The 16,998-nt window shown below is 35.5% G+C and overlaps 1 protein-coding gene across 3 annotated transcripts in view; it reads right to left on the bottom strand.

The window, feature by feature from the left end:
- ATP9B (ATPase phospholipid transporting 9B (putative)) overlaps positions 1-16,998 on the bottom strand; it is a 179,679-nt gene that overhangs the window by 35,449 nt on the left and 127,232 nt on the right. For all 3 annotated transcript variants that reach the window (XM_064506907.1, XM_064506908.1, XM_064506909.1), the window contains 2 exons: positions 10,688-10,830; positions 1,814-1,926 (listed from right to left, as the gene is read on the bottom strand). In XM_064506907.1, coding sequence (XP_064362977.1) covers positions 1,814-1,926; positions 10,688-10,830 — 256 coding nt within the window. The remainder of the gene's footprint in view (positions 1-1,813; positions 1,927-10,687; positions 10,831-16,998) is intronic.

Here is a 16,998-nt window from a genome sequence, read left to right as displayed (position 1 = left end):
ATAAAAATTCTAGGAATCATGCCTTTTTATTTTTGGACAGAATACTTAACCTAAAAATATGAAAACAGTATTAATGAATATGCCTCCTCTAGGAGAAGACTGGTGTTCAGTCTTCAAACTCAATCAGTCCTAGATGTCTCTCCTGAAGACTGACAGTTATTATTACTTATTGCTATGGTTGTTACTGTGAATACCCAAACAATCCATTATAATAAAAAACTATGGTTGGGTGGTTTCTATAAACATTGTCAGGTAGCAATTACTTTCAGTAACCCATTCTGAACCGCATTTGGACTGTTGATCTTTAGGTAAAAGAGTTCCATATCTCATTTCTAAGGAATATTGTTGCAATTCAGTTACTATTCATGGATATACCTAGTAAGACTTAAGATGAAATAGTTTTATCCAGGAAAAAGGAATTCAAGAAGTGGGTTTGTTGATTGGGTTAGATAGGGAAATTATATATAAATTTGAGTTGCAGAGAAAAAACTTTTAATATATGTTGTCTATTCACTGCTTTCCCTCCTGCCTCTCTTCGCACAAGCTATCTAGTATTAACTGAGTCCAGCATGGTTCAAAAAGCCCCAAGTTTTTTAGCAAGTGAGAGCGAAGCCAGTCATAGTTGAAAAACACTGCAACTAAATCTTTGTACCAATCACTGATATTACAACCCTTTTACAACAAAAGAAAATGAGGACACAGATTATAAGGAGGTCACTCTATGAAATTAATTGGGTTAGCTGATCACATTTGTGCATCCAAGTTAACTGTGGGAACCAACTCTCTATAAAGCCCCTATATCACACTGTACACAAGATAAGAAAATATTAATTAACCTGTCACTTCTTTTCTTATCAGTCAAAAATCTTTGTTTAAAAAAAAGAATGTTTTCTTGGTTTCTATTTAGTTGGCATCGATGATGCTATGAAGTAAAAAAAAGTATATAAAAAAAGCCCCAAACCCATTAGTGAAATAATATCAATCTTACTAAAATAAAAACCCTTCCTGATCCCAGAATACAATTAGGTGCTTAGAAAGGTTTGCAGAAGTACTGCAGTCCTCTACATATATGGAAGATGCAAGCGATGCTTGCTGAACTTGATCTTCTTCCTCCATCTCATACCTGACCCACAGATACATAAGGGAGCTGCAACTCTCATGCACTTCCACAGCCCAAATTCTCTCATATACCACAGGAACACCAAACACTTTATTTTTAGGTAGTATTATTTTCTGTCTCTCCCCAGTTTTATGCTGTTTATAATCACTTAAATTTTTTTAAACCTGCCATTCTTTAAGGTATAGTTTTGTCAAAATAAAATTTTTATAAGTATTTTTTTACTTTTTGGTTATGTCGATTAACATGGCTTTCCAATATCTATTCTTGATTAATATCTTCAAAGATATAATCACTATTTGTCTTATTCTGGAAACTTCCTTGTAATTTGCAATCTCTACAATGAATAGCTTACTTTAGGATGATTTGGCAGACTAAACACTGCACTGCACAGACAAGTTAAAAGAGACCTCTGCAAGTGGAGAATAAAAGCAAACTCCTCAAAGACAGCATGATGGGGAATTTTACAATCAGGAGGAAACTGCATACTGCCTTGCCTTTTTGAGGGATCACATTGCTGATCTAAACTATCCCTTTCATCATACCTCTTAAGAGATTCATACAAGTAGAGGAGCTTCCATAGCACCTCTAATTTCAAAACATAATCAACAACAATGGCTCAATGCTGTAAAAAAAAAAAAAATTACAAAAAACCCCCCTCAACATCAAAGGTAAATAATTCATAAAATGAGATACCTGTGAATAAGAATTTATAATATGACTCTGAATTTCATCCATTGTGTCTGTTCCATACGACACAGTACCTAGGTGGAGGCGCTTAAATATCATCTCGTTCTGTGTAAGTGTTCCTGTAACAAAAAAAGAAGTGCATCACAGACAGCAAAAAGTACCATGAGAAGGCGACAACCCTCCCCCCCCCCCCCAAAAAAAATCATTCTTTTGAAGAAAAGGAATGAATCATGAGTTAGCATCAGTTTAGTTAATTAAAGGAACATTTGTTCAGAAAGATCAGGGTTAGTCATACTGGAAGAAATCACTAGTTCCACCTTCAAGCTGATTCCACCAACACAACTAAATATATAAGCCAGAAAAAGAGAAAAACATTTTCCTTAGTATAAAAGAAAAAACCAAACACACAGTATCTGGATGCAACTGACTCCTAAAAGTCCGTGCAAGAGTTTGCACCACATACCAAAAAGGCTAAAGGAAAAAAATATATATATTCCTATAGATATCCGGCACTTCACACATGAAGATGGACATTCTGGCAAACAGGCACGTTCAGTGTTACCTAGAATAAGTCATTAAGAACTGACATCACTTCCGAATTTGACAGATTTAGTCTCCAACAGGAATAAGCCAGAATGAATGAAAGCAGTGTTTTCAGAGCTCACTACACATCTGTAAGAAACTACAGGGTGTCAGTCACAGATTGACATTTTGCATCCACCACTGCCAACCAGTCACATCCTTGGTTTTGGAAAAGCTCTAATTGAGGGGTGGGTGGTTCAGGGCCCCCTGACAAGGCGTATCAGGCAAGAGAGGTCACTGCCAGCCAGGTTCCCATAGTAAGCTCACAAAACACTATCCTGCTAACTGCCCTTCCTAAAACTTTTCTTTTTTTTTTTAAGGTTAACCAAAGTTAAATTATTTTAATGCGAAGATATTCTTGCATTTAACTGCATACTTTTGGGACATTAAAAACAGTTAAAATGCAACAATATTTTAATGATTAAAAAAAAAGAATGCAACACTATTAAAAGCAACATTATTGAAGCTTCTACAGTATTTTTAATATTAAAGGTAGGACTATTCTTAACAAATAAAAAATTTTACAAGAAATATTTCATACTAAACTACATGTCTTTGACCAGTATGACAATAAAACACAGCAAACCATAGGAAGAGTTAAAAGCATGAGATAAGAGTATGACTGCTGTTTAAAACACAGAAGTTATTTAGACAGACAGCATCCAGTTTATGCATGTAACAGTGCATCATTAGTGAGCTTGAAATGTACAGTAAGGCTGCCACAGTCTTATGTCTTTTGCAGTTATACTTGATCTGCCTGCCACTCCTGCTTCCCGCTAATATCTCTACAACGACACTTCATCTCGAGTGTTCTAACACACTGTAGTATCTGACCATGTCTTACTCTATCACTATGCCAGCATTAGATGACCATTTCAAATACATTTCGTTTTCCCTCCTCTACCATTAGTAACTGACACTCCCCATTCTCTTTTCCTTCAGCGTTGTTCAGGTTTCAGACTATAATCTCATCATTTGAATTGAGAAAAATATCTGAAATAGATTCTATATGAAATGCATAATTTCTTCAGAAAATAAGTATAATGTCATGAAAGATTTACGTGAGAAGTAGAATATTCTCAAAAGTAGAAAACAGCCCACAAAGTTCCTAATCTCTAGAATTAACAAATCAGAAATGTTTGGTAACTTCTAGGCAATCAATAAGAAAATAATTTCAGTTTTACAGTAACCATGAGAAATTACTTTTTTGCTTTTAGAAAGTGCATTTTTATTGCAAACTTTTGTTAAATTTGTTAACTAAATTTCTGAATTTAATTAGCCTGTTACAGACTAGAAAAATCCAATTTCCAGTTCACGCATGAGAATCATGAAAGTTTCCACTAGCAGCATGAGGGATTAAAACATCCGCTTCTTAGCTTTGTCCAATGATGCTCACTGCAAGAGATTTCCAAGCAAACCTGCATCACCTTTCTGACCTTTCAGGCATGCTAATATTTTCTCACTGCCCTCAGCTTTGTCACACTTTTGAATTAAAATAATTATACCATATGAGTTGTGAAACTAAACACTACTCAAAACTTGAGTCAGCAGGCAGCTGTGAAACTCATTTCCCACTTCTGCAACTGTTGCTTCGGAAAACTGAGCAGGAAACAAAATAGGTCCTAGGATTATTATATGGAAAGATTATTTCTTCTGACACTATTAAATCAGTCCAACTCCATATCATGCTTAGTGAGGGAAAAATAGATAGAGAAACTGTTTCCCCTTCTTCTCAGCAAGCAGAGAAGGAAAGCTTCTGAGCAGGAAAGTATGGATTTTCCTATCTTACAACAATCAGGAGTCAGGGAAGGAGGGCTAGGAAGAAAGGGCAATAAGAAGTGCTCAATTCATAAAGAAATGGACTCATACATTCCAGCACTGCTGATTCAATAATTGCAGCTTTTGTATTACGTATAGGACCAACATCCTTCCTCTTTTTTGGCTACAGTAATAGGAAACATCTATGGCACAGAAAAGCAAATTGCAAAAATAACTGTACCTACTACTCATAATCCAGAAAGATTAGAATAAAAAGACAAAGAAACAACAACTATGGTTTGCTCATGTTCCTTTAGATTACTTTTAGACTTTCAACAATAGCTACAATAAAATTACAGTGCTGATGGACGAAACATGGGTAGATGCATTTATGAAAGTATTCCCAACAATTTCTGCAAAAAATAAAACAAAATACACCTTTTCTAGTCATCCAAATGGAACTTAAAAGTCTTTTCATGTCTGCAAATGAAGAATTTACTTCTAAATTCTCCTAATAAATGAAACGCCAAAATAGGACATAAAATATTCCCCATAGCTTTGCCCAAACATTTTGCGACACTAGGCAGTTATGTTGTATCTTTAGCAGCAGTTCTGTCTTAAATCTGAGCCTTCTAAAAGAAAGCTAATACATCTTTATCTCCCAAAAAGCAAGCACTTCAAATATCTACATGTTGCATTTCCAACACAGTCTACTTTAGGAATTAAAAAACAACTTAAAACTGAGTCTTCTTTCTAGTCTGTTCAAGGTAATGAGTAACAAAGAACAGTGAAAGCTTTCTATTTTTTATAAAGCTTTTTAAAATCTATTTATCGATTCCACACTTTAAGACATCACTAATATGAAGAGTTATTAGATACAAATTATAACTTTATTTAAAAAAAAAAGCTTCCAGAACTTACGCTAGTTAGTATGCAATCCACTCCTAATACGCAGTGTTAGATCTTGCTCTGGAATGCAGTTACCACATACGGAAATCATTCTGACAAAAAGTTAGTATACAATTGCTGAAGAAGAATTTAGTATGTTCTTTAACGAGGCTAAGAGTTTTAGGTTTTTTTTTTTTTTTTTTTTTTTTTTTTTTTTTTGACGACTACAATTGTATTATTAAAGACAGAGTAAAGCAGGCAAAGAGGAAATTAATTTCTAAGGAAAAAGTCCTGAAGGCATCATTCCCTGGGTGGCAACAGATGTGATTCACAACAGAGCAGTAGAGGTTTTTTGTTTGTTTTTATTTTTGAGAAGCAGATGCAGATCTTTCAGATCATATATTACTAGACTGTAATTTGGACTAATACCAACAATCTAAAAAGGCTAAAATAAAAAAGCAAGAAAACCTATGCACTATAGAAAAATTAATAACTTTGTCAGAAGTTGTAAGGGTGAATAACCTTTCATACAATAGGACACTTTGTTTTGAGATACTTGCTCAGAGAGAAAGTCAGTGTAAATTTGAACAGTTCTAGGGAGAGTTTAATGCAGAACTGGCCTGATGTTCTTAATGGTGAAGCTGCTAGCAGCAATCTAGAGACAAAAATTCTTTGTATGAAACCAGGAAAAAAATATAGCCTGGTACAGAATGCAAAAGAAAAATGAAAAAGCCTCATGGAAAGTATATAAGCAGAATACCACTGCTTGCTCATTTACTCCATTTGTGAAACCTCAAACCAAACCAAAACACAGTATAACCTATAAACCCATCAAAAATGAGGTCAAGGACAAAGACAGCATGTGGCCACTGAAAGTTTTGTATATTCTTTTCTGGTTAGAAGGTAATAGTACAAGTGGTTAATACAGTTACAAACAGCAGTAGCTATTTCCTCTCATTTTCTGCCTCCCAATAGTTAGACGACATAGGAATGGAAGCAATATCTAATAGCAACATGCACATTTACTGGTTTTCTGGCATGTATTGAGCTGACAGGAGTCCAAGGGAAGTCACGACTAAGAATTCCCTTGATAGATCTAAACTGAGTGTCCAAGCAGCATGTCTTGAAGCCTCTCAAAGAATCTCTCCATTCCTACTTTACTCTGTTCATGCTGTAACCTTAGTGGTACTAAAAATTGTGGAGGTAGAGGTAAGGGTGATTGGATGAACATGTATCCCTAACTGTGAAGGAAGGTGAAATTTTTCTGTCAGCAATTTTTTTTTTTTTGGAGTTGCCCTCTTTCTCCGTGGTAGCCTACATCAGACAGATAAAGATGGAACTGAAGCATGCCTTAGAAGACTAATTTTCAGAAACAATCACTAAAATTCACTATTCGCACAGTACATTGCATTAGGCACATTTAATGAAAAAGCCCATATACACCAACCTCTAACACAAGGCTTTCCCAGAAAATCAAGGATCCTATTGCTCTATGCATCTGTTCAACTATTTTATCTGTTAAGTATATCATTGGTCCAAACATCCACTAAAACGTTAATTACAGAACTCGAATACAAGTGTATGCATTAGTAAATAACTACGCTTGGAAGACTGTACACATCTGTTATAGTTGAATACTCTGGCAGTCATCATGAATAGCAGAAAGCTTGCCATCCCACACCCTAAGCAACAGAAGTGTTCAATAAATATTGCCAAATATCTTCATTTTTCTTTCATGATTAGAATCTTTTGTGCCCTGGAGAGGATAAGGTATCATGCTCAGCTGCCCTTGGAAAACACTGGAAACAGCTCCCCCCACAACCACCATAACAGATGACGCCTTTCTGTCAAACTTGTGTGATTCAAGTCCAAACAACGTGGCATTTTGGGTAATGGATGCTATAATTAAAATGTGAGTCCTAAAAAACCTGTTGTTTTAGTGGGTGTTTTTTAGTAATGGCTTTGTTCTACATGAAGATAAAAACTCCCTAACAAAGGAATTAATGTATTGCTTTAATAGGCTGCACCCTGAGTTAAGTTTTAAAATTTATGAGTTCTCTGCAGCATTGTTCTTTAAACAATGGCATTGTCAAATGCAACCAGTGAGAAGATTAAAGTTCTCCCAGCAGATTAAGTACAAATTATCTGTCCTCCTGTTTCAGCATCATTTGTTCATTTATCACATAACGTCTAATATTTCTGGTCAGTGTCAATATGCTCTGCATCCTTGCAGTTAACAGATGTCTTCTCTTGTCGAATGAATTACTTTATGCTTCACGCACTGGTGGCCGCAGATGTGTCACTATAGCAACATCATTAATTTCAGATCTTACCGGAAACATGCACTCCAATCAAACCTAATTATACCACATTGCTTTCTTGTCCCACAATAAGGAAACTATAATGCAATTATTGGGATACTTCATTTTCTATTCTACTGTGGCAAATGAGAGAGCCACTGTGATGGACGCTTCTTGTCAAAAAGCTTATTGATGAAGCACAAACCCAATTTACAATCATACAAAGGACTACCTTGCAATTATGTTAGTAATGCAATGCTCCTTAGACTCAACAACTAATTCTCCATCATTTCCAGTGAAGCTTGGACCACAATGTAAGATTTTTGCAGACTGTTCTCTGTATTCCCTTTCATTTTCAGTACTAAGAAAAACTTAACTTGTTTACATTTAACTAGACCAGCCTTCAGTCCTGCTTTTTAATAGCTGCTGCTTGGATGGACAGCTACAAAAAATGGCTGCATCTTCTTTCTCCTCTGAACATTCAAGCCTTAAGTGGGCAAAAGAAAAGAATCAACTGGTTTATATGGTTATAACTGAAAATTCAAGAGAAAGTCCTGAAGTCAGCTCTTCAGAACGGTGCATAATCATGCAATGACAATCTTAGATTAACTGCACAGAGATTCTGTACATTCCCTAACAGCGCGTTTTGTGTTTACAATATATCTTATAATGAGAAATATATTCAGGAAAGGAAACCAAGCAGCTGGTAATATACGCAGGTAAAGTATACATTGACTAAATGTTTATCCAGAGTAATTTAAAATTTGTGGGACATTTAAGACTAATGAAATTGAACAGTGTTTCCTACCGTGGTCTGAGGAACAGCAGCAGGCTGCAAGGCCACTGGTCCCTGTTCTAAAATTGGTCAGTTCTGGTGGACCCAGGGCTTATTTTCATTTACACCACCTTTCAGCAAACACTGACCAAAGCTCATAGGGTGATAATGGTGGTTGACTGCTACCTACTAGTCCAAAATATTTAGGAACTACAGCCTAGAATACTGCTTTTATATTCACTTTTACATCATGAACTTATAGATTCAGACCTGCCTCCAGAACTTAGCAGACTTCAGTGTTCTAAAAGGCCTTTCAAGGCTGAATGCCAGCCATCTTCCAAACTACATTTAAACACATTTACTAGAAAAGTCCTTTAACATCGCCTATTTAGCCCCATTTAAGCATGCATTCTGAAAGGACTGAACACAAGCCCTTCTTCTTAAAAGTAAATAGGGCTACTATGATTGAAAGCAGCATGATACGTCTTGAACCAAGAAAAATCAAATGGAAGAAAAACGTAGGGCTGTTTTCTTTTGCATATACAAGTCTATAAAATGTATCCTTTCAAAATTTTATCCATGTAATTCACTATTTTTGCTTTAAAAAACATGCTACAAAAATAATCATATTAAATTTTTAAAGGAAGGTAACTTTATTTTTTAATAACTGTTGTATTAGGTTAAGTATATTGGTTGTCTTGCTAGAAGTAGGACTGAAGCTAAAATGCAAAAACTTTTTTCTTTTTACTGTTTCTCAAACAAGGCAAGAGGAACATCAGCTGGAGGAAAAGTACACAGTATATTTATCGATCCTCGTGCTTCAGGAGGTAAACTAGTCAGTAGACAGGGAAAGAACATAATTCCTGCATAACACTGTATTGTACGGTTGGTTGAACGAACGACTAGCATTTTATTTAACATATTTCTCAGAATTTTCAGTACGATCTGTGACTGGAAGCAAGACACCTCAATATGGAACCATACTTCCAGTTTGGCATGGTAACTGGATTCTCTATCAGAAAAGTTTAAGCAGTATATGTTATTTTCACTTTCGACAAACTAGTACTTTGGGTGCAATGAACTCTATTGCATTATTTTGAAAATGTATTATTTTTGAACATACTTCTCTTTTCCACACATATGTTGTAAATTACATATTTCAAGCTTAAGATGAGACAGCACTCAAAGTTACATAAATTATCATGATGAAGGGTACAATTAAAATCACTACGCAGTTTCAAATAGCACACAAATCATTAGCTAACTGAAATAAAACTTAAGAGAAGAATTGTTCATTTGCTTTAAAGAATTACCACACTGTAATTAGGAATACACTTTCTACACGCTAAGAAAGAAGCTGGCAGTTGTCTGCATCTCTTGCAAGATAGAACAGCAGCATTCAGAAGTGTGTAAGGCTACATATGTACCTATAGAAAAAATATGAAAATGTGTTGTGTGACAATATTAAATACACATTTTGGTTCAAAATATGCACTAATGGAGGTGTTCAGCATTGGAGGGACTGTTGACCTATTTCACCCACAGATTTACATTCTGTATTATGCTTTCTGAACAATATGAAAATCCAAAAACGTCTCAGAACTTCTTACTGTTTTAAAGTACATTTAAAAACACTAAAAAAAAAAAAAAACACCCTTTACCTCCTTCAGCTGTTTGAGAAACTTTTCTCATTTCAAAAGTTAATCTAACTTAGCTTCTTAAAAAAGAGTATGTAAGTTTGAGCCGATTTATTCAATTTCAGAAAGAACTAAGAAAAGAAAAAATACTGTATTTGCTTAAGTATTTAATTTGTATTAGTTATTATGATTTTTCTGAAATAAACAACAAGATTTCTTTAATTTTTCTAAGACTTAAGAGCACTGTATGACTGAAATATATTTCTGTCATAATGGCAAACAGCAGCATAAACAGAGCTATGATTTTTCTTCATACACGTATCCACCTTCCCAACCCTTCCAGTAAGGGCTGGATTTCCCAGTATACCAGGTCAAGTGTATATCAGGTCATAACAGGAAGATAAAATCCTCCAGCAGTTCTAGAACTGGTCTTTGGAAAATAGCAGTTAATTTCATAGAGATAACATGTCATTCTGGAGTCTGATCTCATGACTTGTTTTAGGAAAAGACTTGGTCTCTTGAAGGCCCTTAACTGTTACTATTGCACAATATTTTAGTAGAAATGAGGTGCACAATAAAATAGCAAGTATAGTGCTATCCAGAATCTTTTCAGAGTACGAGATACATGCTAATTTATGGTACTCTTACCAATACTATCAAATGTCCTGTTACTGTAGCAGGAGTGGTTCCACTGGAACAAATCAGATTATACATGAAAGTCAGTATTTGGTAATAAGTACTTGCCTACCTAAGCCCATTGGCACTGACACAACAAAACCCTCAAGCACACACTTACTATTTTATTGAAAAATAAATCAAAATCAGTAAGCTAATTCTACTCTTAAATTAACATATTCACATACAGAATAAAGCTTAATATAGAATCAAGTTTAAAAGTTTTATAAAAGTCATCATATTGCAAAATTGTAACCTGATATACCTGTTTTATCCGTTAGTAAATAAACTAATCGTCCCAACTCTTCTGGTATGGTGCTAGTTCGAACAACTGTTCCAGGAATATTGTCATCTTTCATAATCATCCACCCATAGGCTGCCTTACCCATGTCCAAGTTCACACGTAAACTGCAAAGGAAATGTATATCATAATCAGTGTAAATATTAGGCAAAGTGAAAATTATAACCATAAAAATAAAACTCAAAGCTGTTTTTAGGACATCTGAAAAAAATCTTAGTGCTACATGTGACAAATTTTGGAAAGAAATTTTCGTTACGTTTGTAGAGTGCATATCATATTAGAACCTAAGGCTCTGTTCCAGACTTTCAGAAGTCACATTTTTCGCCTGCCACAGTGCTGACATTTAGTCCCATGCTCTGGTATAAGAGGTTTGTTCGCCAAGTGTGAACAGTGACTGAGGAGCAGGCACATGTTCTTTTCTTGACTCTGCTCTAAAAGAAATACTGAAGAGAGCTAGGAGAACACTTTGTGAACTATTTGTAGCTAAAATCCCTAGGGCACAGGACTCAGAGCCCCACATTAAGTAACACATTTACAATAAAATGACTTTTTAAACTGTCCAAAGGTGTATCAAGGTCAAAATACTTCTAATGTAATGGAAAGTCAGAACTTTCTTAAGAGAGTCCAAAAATCCTGCTCTACAGCATAACCAAAATAGCAGCCGCAAACACTCTTCATCTGTCCTCTTGCAGTAACAGTGACAGAGCGATTAGGAATTACCTGTGAACACACTGGAAGGAACCATGATTCACAAATTGCAATATCCCATAAAGAAGAGATGCATTTAATTAGAATTGTGGGAATATATGAGATTTCAACACACATTTAAAAATAATCAATTTATTCCATACCCTACTCCTTCTTGAATTTGTATAGCAGAGGACAACGCATGGCCGAGAATAAAAAGAAACAAGGTTTTTCTTATACAAGGTTCTTGCCCATCCAAAATGGTGTTTTGTTCTTTAATGCAAAGTAAGGGCTAATTAAAGTCAGGAGCAGCAGGAAACCATCCTTCCACCTGGTCATATATCCCAATTAGTTTTGCAAACTCATACATAACTTTTGCTGTCTTCAGTCATACAGAAATACTTTTAAGAAATGAGGACAGACAACAGCAGGGGGACTACCTGACTCTTTTTACTGAAAACTGCTATAGCATAACAAGGAGGAAAATACTGGAAATCACTTGCCTCAGAGTGGTTAACTACAGTTTTATCTAATCTTAGTCAATCCAGAGCCGGTAATTAGCCACCAACACTTGTATTAAATATGTTTGTTAACATATAGACTGAGATATAAAATAAGAAGTAATGTATCACACTTTACCCTGAGATATGTCTGAGTCACCAGGAGGAAGAGCAAAAGATCTACTCCTCTTAGAGGCAAGGATCTGCTAGTTAGTCTATCAAGTACAACAAATGATATCTAGCTCAAGAAAGGAAACAAAAGAACCCATTTTAATTAAGGAGAATGGCTAGACAATTGCTCCAGACAGGAGCAAGTAAAATGAATAAAGGATGAAATATGTTCATTACCCCACCTCAAAGAAGTATTTGGGTTATAAAAAAAAAAAAAACCCAAAAACCAAAAAACCCCACACCTCACCTGGGCTACTAAAATAGGAATTCTGTGACGAAAGCTCTATTTAAGAGTTGCAGTCTCAAGTACAAGATGCCCAAAGAAGTAAGTCCACATGGCCGCTCTGCCAGTGAAGGAGTACAAGTTATCCCCCAGCTAAGGAAAATCATGCTTAAGTAAGATTAAATCACAAGTCTTTCAATGCTTAAGAGCTGTTTGTATCTTCACTCACATCTTTTTTTAAGCATGTGTTACCTGTTCTGAATGTTCTCTGTATGCATTTACTTATAATCTGACTTAAATATAATTTAAAGATAAGAAAACCCCCCACCAACACCTTGCTGAGTAGCATGGGAAAAAAATCTGTAATCCAAGGCACAGAAGCATTTTAGCAATGACCCTAGCCTTCCAGTATGTACTCCTTGAGTCTACCCCCTTTATGTTGTATAGGTCCAATAGAAAGCTAGCACCACAGGTCTCTGAAAAAATAATGTCTCCCCAGTGACTAGCATAGTCACAATGAATTCGCTTTCTAAACTAGAAATGTCTCCAACAGTACCTCAAGAGAACTGAGGGAACTGAAAAATCTGAGACTTCAAAACTGGATGAAATTGATAAGGATTTAAATAACTGGTGGATTCAGAATATTTTTGGTTACATAATGAGGTTTCTTAAGGGCCAAAAAGGATTTCCAAGAAATAATAGATAAAGCTGCCAGGCACTAAAAATAAGTTGGTGCTGTATAAGCTTAACGTCTTCTGTTTTTTATGTGGAAAAGACTCCAGACAACTCAATTACTAATGAACATACATGGAACAGTGTCATATATAGTATAACTAAAGGTCACATAGAAAATATTTTGTAGAGTAACACTGTTTTTTAGCAAACTAGTAACATGCAATCTTTAAACATAGTATGTTAATGTAGTAATTGGAAGGCTATTCCAGAGAACAAGCATATTTAGTGAACGTGATAGCGCAAAGTTTCCCGTTTCTCATCCTCAGCACTACAGTTACCCTAGCATGCAAACCCCAGGCAACTTTCTTTTGCAGGTCTTGGATTTATTCTTCTATGATCCAGGATGAAATTTCTCGTCAATTCAGCTTCGGAACAAACCAAAGATGCAACATGTCATAAGCCACGCTGCTTTTCATCACAGCTTCAAAACAGATGCTTTTCTGCTTTTATTCCCTCAAAAACATCAGTAGTGTCGCAGGTGAAAAAACATCATATTTACTGGACTTCTATGTTTCAGCATTTTTCCTAAATGCTAACAACATTAGGACTCCCCTGAAGATTTCTGATTTTGTTTTTACTCAAAATGAACATATTTGCCAGCAAGGAAGGGCCTTTGCTGAACGTTTCAGACAAGTATGTTCACAAACTCCAGAAACATTCTGCGTTTCACAATTAAATGAAAAGCAATTAATGAAGTTATCAAAAACAATCTTGTGAACAAAGGAATACTGTGTCTAATAAAATCATGCATGAATTTTAACCAACCTTATACAATAGTTCTGAGTCTTGGCAGGCAGTAGAAACAGAGCAGTTCTGTATATAAGCACAAGAAATTCCATAGCAAAAAACAAAGCCCTGCCAAAACTCCAGATATAGTATAACTACAGGTAGTGGTATCTAGTTTTAAAATAAATGAAGTAATTAAGGAGCACTCTTTGTATTTCCAGTAGTTCCTTCTAAGTGAAATACTGGAGATCATATTCTGGTCATAAACAGGGCCCCAAACAGTACTTAACCTCCCTACCTCCAATCTTGCCATAGCCCTACCTACGCCACTTGAAACACCCATAAACTATAGACAGATATACACATTATTTACAAGCTAGAAGAGATACAGAATCATTTAAAAATAGAAAACATTAGTGAAGGAACAAACAAAAGTGTTCTAATTTTCACCTACCTGGGAATTTTAAACTCTCTTCACAGAAGACTATTTTTGGAGCCTGACAACTTCTAATAACTGGGACAAAACAGAAGTTACTATCTTTAAAGATAATGTCCTATCAAGATTTGTCTTTGTCAACTAAAGAAATAAAGATAAATCCATATCTTATCCTTTTTATTTCTCCAGATACATTTTCTTCCTCCTCTTCCATATTTTATTTGGAGAGGGAATTTGAATGTAATTTTCCTTTGGTATTTAGCCCACTACACACCTTTTTATTTAGTTTTCTCAGCTATGCCTGATATTCTTAAGAAGAGTCTCAGATCTGCGTTCTTACTTGCTTCACAGTTGGTCTCCTTAGTTCTCTTGGACTATTTTTTCTAAATTTCATCTATTATATAAACATACAAAAGGAAATGAAAGAATGTATACACAACATGACATAAAACCTATGCAATGAATGTAACTTTAAAGGAGGATTCAATCCCATATATTTGTGGTTAAATATGTGCGGGGAAAAAAAACCCACAAACCAACCCAAACCACCCTAACAACCCTGTACAGCTATAGTGACTGTGGCACATGTAATTTTTACAGGGCAGCATGCAACCTAGGTACAGGTAATTAGATGTTGTAATATAGATAGAACTTAAAACCTCAGGAGGACATCTGGGGAATAATTACTCAAAAAGAAAATTAGAAAACGGTTCCTAAAAATAAGAGTAACTTATGAGTAAGACTTTTCAGTCTTACAGGCTGAAAATACAGTAGTTAAATAGGAATAGAATTCACGTCAAACTTAAATGCCTTGGCACAAGAGATGCGGCGTAAGCAGCTCATGATAGTTTCTTTGAAATTAGTGAAGAGTGATCCGAGAGCCTCCGGTTTTGGGACAGAGAGTCTACATTTAGAAATTAACCTAGCTGAACAGCTTTACAGAACTGGATCTTCCTTTTAGGTTTTGCTTTTGTTTTCATACAGGCAAAACCCAACTTTTCAGATGAACAGAAGATTAGCATTTTATGTGCATCTTATATAGCAGAAGCTTCACACAAGCTTAGATACACCTAGTTCTTCAAAGCAACGGTTATTAAGCACTCTGAAAAAATATCTTTATGAAGGCATTAACATTTTGGGTAAAGATAAGTCTTTTGCTCAGGAAGACTAGGATTGCTATTGATATGTAGTTGCTTATAAGAAAGTAAACATCAGTTATGGCACAACAGTGGATCTTTCTCCACCCACCTGGTATGCCAATAACATTAGACAAAGAAAAGATAAAAATTGTTTTTCAGTGCAAAGATGTTCATCCTCTGACCTTCCACTCTGATAAGAAAAAATTCTTCATAGAGAAGTGAACATGTGTTCTCTGAACACACTCAGGGCGGGGGTGGGGAGGCAGGGGGGAGTTTTGCCTCCTCACTATACTTCCCTCAAATATCTCCTGCCAGCTCCCATTCATTCTTCTACTCTTAAATTCTTTAGGAAAGGCACTCTTTTTTATTAAGGATGAAAGTGAACAGGCCTTAGAAGCTATAAACTAATTCTAATCACCTTCTCCTGACTTAAGGGTATAATCATGAAAAAGAGTTTACTCCAGAGATAGAATTCACAGTGAGCAATGAAAGCCTATTTCATTAATTCTCTTTGCAATATATATAGCCAACATATGAGATTTCTGCCTTGATGGGTGTAAAGGTTTTGTAGTGACAATTACTAGCTTTCAGAAACAAAGAGAAAAATTGATAAACTGAAGGAAAAAACCCCACTGAATATTCATGTCAGTAAATGATTTCAGATTCTGCATGCCCAAAACCCAAACAAAACTGCCCAGTGGAAGTGAATCTTTAGCAGTGTACCAGTAGGATATAGAAAAGTGTTCAAGTCTGGCTCTCCTTTTTGTTGTTCAGTCACTGTATATGGTTTTTTCAGTATTACATGGATTATCCTTTTTCATCCTGGTGCTTGCTCTGCAGCATTTCAGAGGATAGAAGACAAGGTATATTTGCCTAAGATCTGTGACACCTCATGGTGTCAAACTGCACAGATTTTATGATAAATAAATGCATATGATCAAATAATACTTACTCTGATACAGAACTGGATTAATTTTTACATAATACAGGAACTGAAAATCATGAACTTCCAATGAGTTCTGAAGACTTCTGTGACAAAACCACATATTACATTACACAAATCATTAGAGGAAACGTGAAAAAAGGGGTGACAGTACCTTAAAATTTTAGCAGTCAGAAGACCATTGATATTCTGGGGTGATGATGAAGAGACACATACCTCCTTTCCTCAACATAATTATGCAGAGGACAATGGATTGTAACATTTCATTTTAAACCCAGTAACTTTTGAAGGCAGTTAGTTTTCTCCAGGGCAATTCAATCCATTACATCAACACAGAAATACTGCACTACACCATAACTTCACTGAAGTTAAATGTAGAAATGAAAAGCAGGATCACTGTATCTGAACTAAGCTAAAGAAATGCACCCCATCAAGACACCAAGTCAGAGAACTCTGCCAGCAGCATTCTTCCAAGTTCATGGAGCCAAACAGAAGTCAAACAATCCTGATGGGTGCCTGGAGCTACCCAAAAGCCAAAAAGAGAAACAGGTATTAGAGTCAGAGTTCACTAAAACAACAGAAGAGATGCAGAAGGAAAGGTTAAGAGAAAGATGAGTGGACAAACAGGGTAAAGGGTAGAATAATAGAGCAAGGAGAGGTGACAGGCAGGCTGAAATAGAGATATGAAGGGCTGAAAAGACAAAATAAAAATTGA

The sequence above is a fragment of the Dromaius novaehollandiae genome, chromosome 2 (genome assembly GCF_036370855.1).
Source record: "Dromaius novaehollandiae isolate bDroNov1 chromosome 2, bDroNov1.hap1, whole genome shotgun sequence".
NCBI classification, from domain to species: Eukaryota; Metazoa; Chordata; class Aves; order Casuariiformes; family Dromaiidae; genus Dromaius; species Dromaius novaehollandiae.
The sequence above is the reverse complement of the archived record's forward strand: the minus strand, read 5'-3'. Positions and strand labels throughout refer to the sequence as shown.